The 2529-nt window shown below is 52.7% G+C and overlaps 1 protein-coding gene across 1 annotated transcript; it reads right to left on the reverse strand.

The window, feature by feature from the left end:
- Positions 1-414: 414 nt before the first annotated feature.
- Positions 415-2300, reverse strand: ANOM_011398 (SCP-like extracellular protein). Its single transcript, XM_015556654.1, has 3 exons — positions 1455-2300; positions 1111-1400; positions 415-1049 (listed from the first exon to the last, which is right to left on the reverse strand). The coding sequence occupies exons 1-3, from the start codon at positions 2036-2038 to the stop codon at positions 982-984; spliced, it is 942 nt and encodes a 313-aa protein (XP_015401283.1). The 5' UTR covers positions 2039-2300; the 3' UTR covers positions 415-981.
- Between the last annotated feature and the right edge of the window lie 229 nt (positions 2301-2529).

Below are 2529 nucleotides of genomic sequence, written 5' to 3' on the forward strand. Positions count from 1 at the left end.
AGTTAATGATCCTTCCGAATTGACGTCGTATTGCCAGAGTTCAATCTGATGTGGCAATCTTCAGCAGCCACCCTAAGGTTAGATAGGCTGCACCACTACCGTCACAGTGGAAATAGACTCTTAGGTGCTGCTGATTTGCAACCCGACTAGTAGACGGGGATTCTCTGCCCGATGACGTTTCGGACGAAGGGAGCTGGCTGGGGAGGTCGAATGCGCGGCCAGCTATACTTCTGGTTGCGGGGAAGATAATCTCCAACAGGCCAGTCACGTGGGGTTCGATTACTTCAGCCAAGCCGTTCATTGGTTCACTACACGACATCTGTCAGTGCCATGGCCGCGCATCGGCGATCAATGGGTTCTACAACTAAGGATAGTAGTCTACATGCCGCGGGAATCGTTCTCGTAGGAAATCTCATCATTTAGTTTTTGGTCATCAAAAATGCTCCGCCAAGACGCTTATATGAACACATGAAAGCACAAACGGAGAAGCGAAAAAAGATGAAGAATCAAATGATTCAAATGTTGCCATTGGTGTACCATGACGGGGCAAAATCAATATTCACAGAGAAGGCAAATCAAAAATTCCACATCGCATGGCCTGCACCTCGGTACCAACCTGATGGCTAGACTCCGATGACGGATACGAGCATGAGGTTGGCGAGTTGGGGCAGGCAAGCGCGAGGCGGTCTCGAAGGAAAACCGAAGGAGACAGGAAAAAAGTTCAAATAAAAGCAAGAAGCTGACAATTGTCAGGCGTATCTCCATTGGTGAGTTTCATAGTTTCACATCTCGCGGACGGTCGATACAGGAGAGAATCTGTGCACGATTGATTTGGCCAAGTTCATCTAATCTGGCCACCGAACGGTTCCCGGGTGCATCCCCGACCCCAGCAATTCAATCATTACCCTGGATCGGAATCCTTGCCGCTGCGTGCACAGACTGATCTCCCGTCACAGTCGAAGCGAAAACAACTCTCGAAATCTAAGCGACATACATGGCCTGTCCAAGGGGACGAAGGACATTGTCGGCATACTCGCCGGCATAGTTTCCTAAAGTATTGTCAGGATTTCTGGAATTCACCAACGGGATCCAAGGGTGTCTATTACTTACCGGCCGGACTGTAGTTGCAAACGGTGAAGGGAACCGCCACAGACGAATCAACGTTACCAAGACTGTTGCAGGTCACGGTAGCGCAACCAACGTGGGTGGTACCCTTCCACACAATCTGGGAGAAGTGACCCCAAGCATCGAAGTTGGCCATACTGGGGTTGGCCTCGCCGTACAGGCTCTCGAAGTATCCCATCTCGTTGTTGTACATCAGGTTGGTGATCATCTCTCCAATCTTGTCCGAGGAGACACCATATCCAATGTTCTGGCCATAGCCACCGCCATTAATGGAGCTACAGCAATCGTTAGTACATTCCACACCGAACGAAAAGTCGGGGCAGTCTTACGTATCATGCTGGTAGACGCATCTAGCGGCGAGGGTCTGGGCGCTAGCTTCCAAGGAGCTGTCCCACTCCAGAGAGCTGGCGGAGTGGTTGCTACGGTGAACGTTGTGGTTGTACAAGACGGTTCCCTGGTAACCATTCGTGGGAGTAGCGCCGCTGGCACTGGAGGTGGTGCTAGCCAGGGTGGTTGGCTGGGAAGCTGAAGAGGTCCAGGACGATGTCCACGCGGAGGTCCACGCGGAGGTCCAGGCAGATCCAGAGTCGGCCGCAGCAGCAGTGGTTGTTGGCTGCACCGCGGTGGTGGGCTCCACAGGCGCAGGGGCGGAAGAAGTAGGGAGTTCGACAAAGACTCCGGTCGAGCTCTGTTCCACCGGTGCCGGTGCAGGCTCAACAGGCTCCACACTTGCGACGGGTTCTTGGACGGGAACATATGTCGAAGAGGAAGTCGTAGGAGCCGGGGCCGCAGGTGCGGTGATCGTCGTGGTCACAGTGACGATGGTCCAGTCCGTAGTGTAGGCCCGCTTCTCGAGAGGGTTGGCCATGGCGCCGGCGGCGCAAAGAGCACCCATCAGCAAAGAAGACCGCATGGTGGTTACTGGTTGGAGTGATGGTTGGTTTGCGAGAGGAGTTTTCACAGGTCAACTGCGTTCGATCGAGAAAATGACTTCTCCGGGAAGCTATCCGACCGAGTAAAGAATGAAATGGATGGAGAAAATGCGTCCAACAACAGGCAGATCGACTGCGATTGGACTGGACGATCAGGTGATGTGGAAAGAAAGGTGATTTGGGTGTATGTACGCCGTTCCGTCGAGGTCAATATAGACAAAAGAGTGACAGCCTTGGGAGACACTTTTTGAAAGAGTGAAAAAAGTGTACCAGAGGCGAGGGAGCTTGGAAATGCGTGAGAGACCAGCAATGAGGGAAAAAAAAGAGAGAGAGTGGCAAAGGACGTGGAGAGAGAAGTGATAATATAGTGGTACACAGTAGCGTGAGACGGCTGTGATATCGTCGATGGGGACCTTAATCACGGAAAGGAGAGTCGAAGGCCCCTCAACGGGCGTGGTCGCTCTTTCCAAGT

This window comes from Aspergillus nomiae (genome assembly GCF_001204775.2).
Source record: "Aspergillus nomiae NRRL 13137 chromosome Unknown contig00624, whole genome shotgun sequence".
Classification (NCBI taxonomy): domain Eukaryota; kingdom Fungi; phylum Ascomycota; class Eurotiomycetes; order Eurotiales; family Aspergillaceae; genus Aspergillus; species Aspergillus nomiae.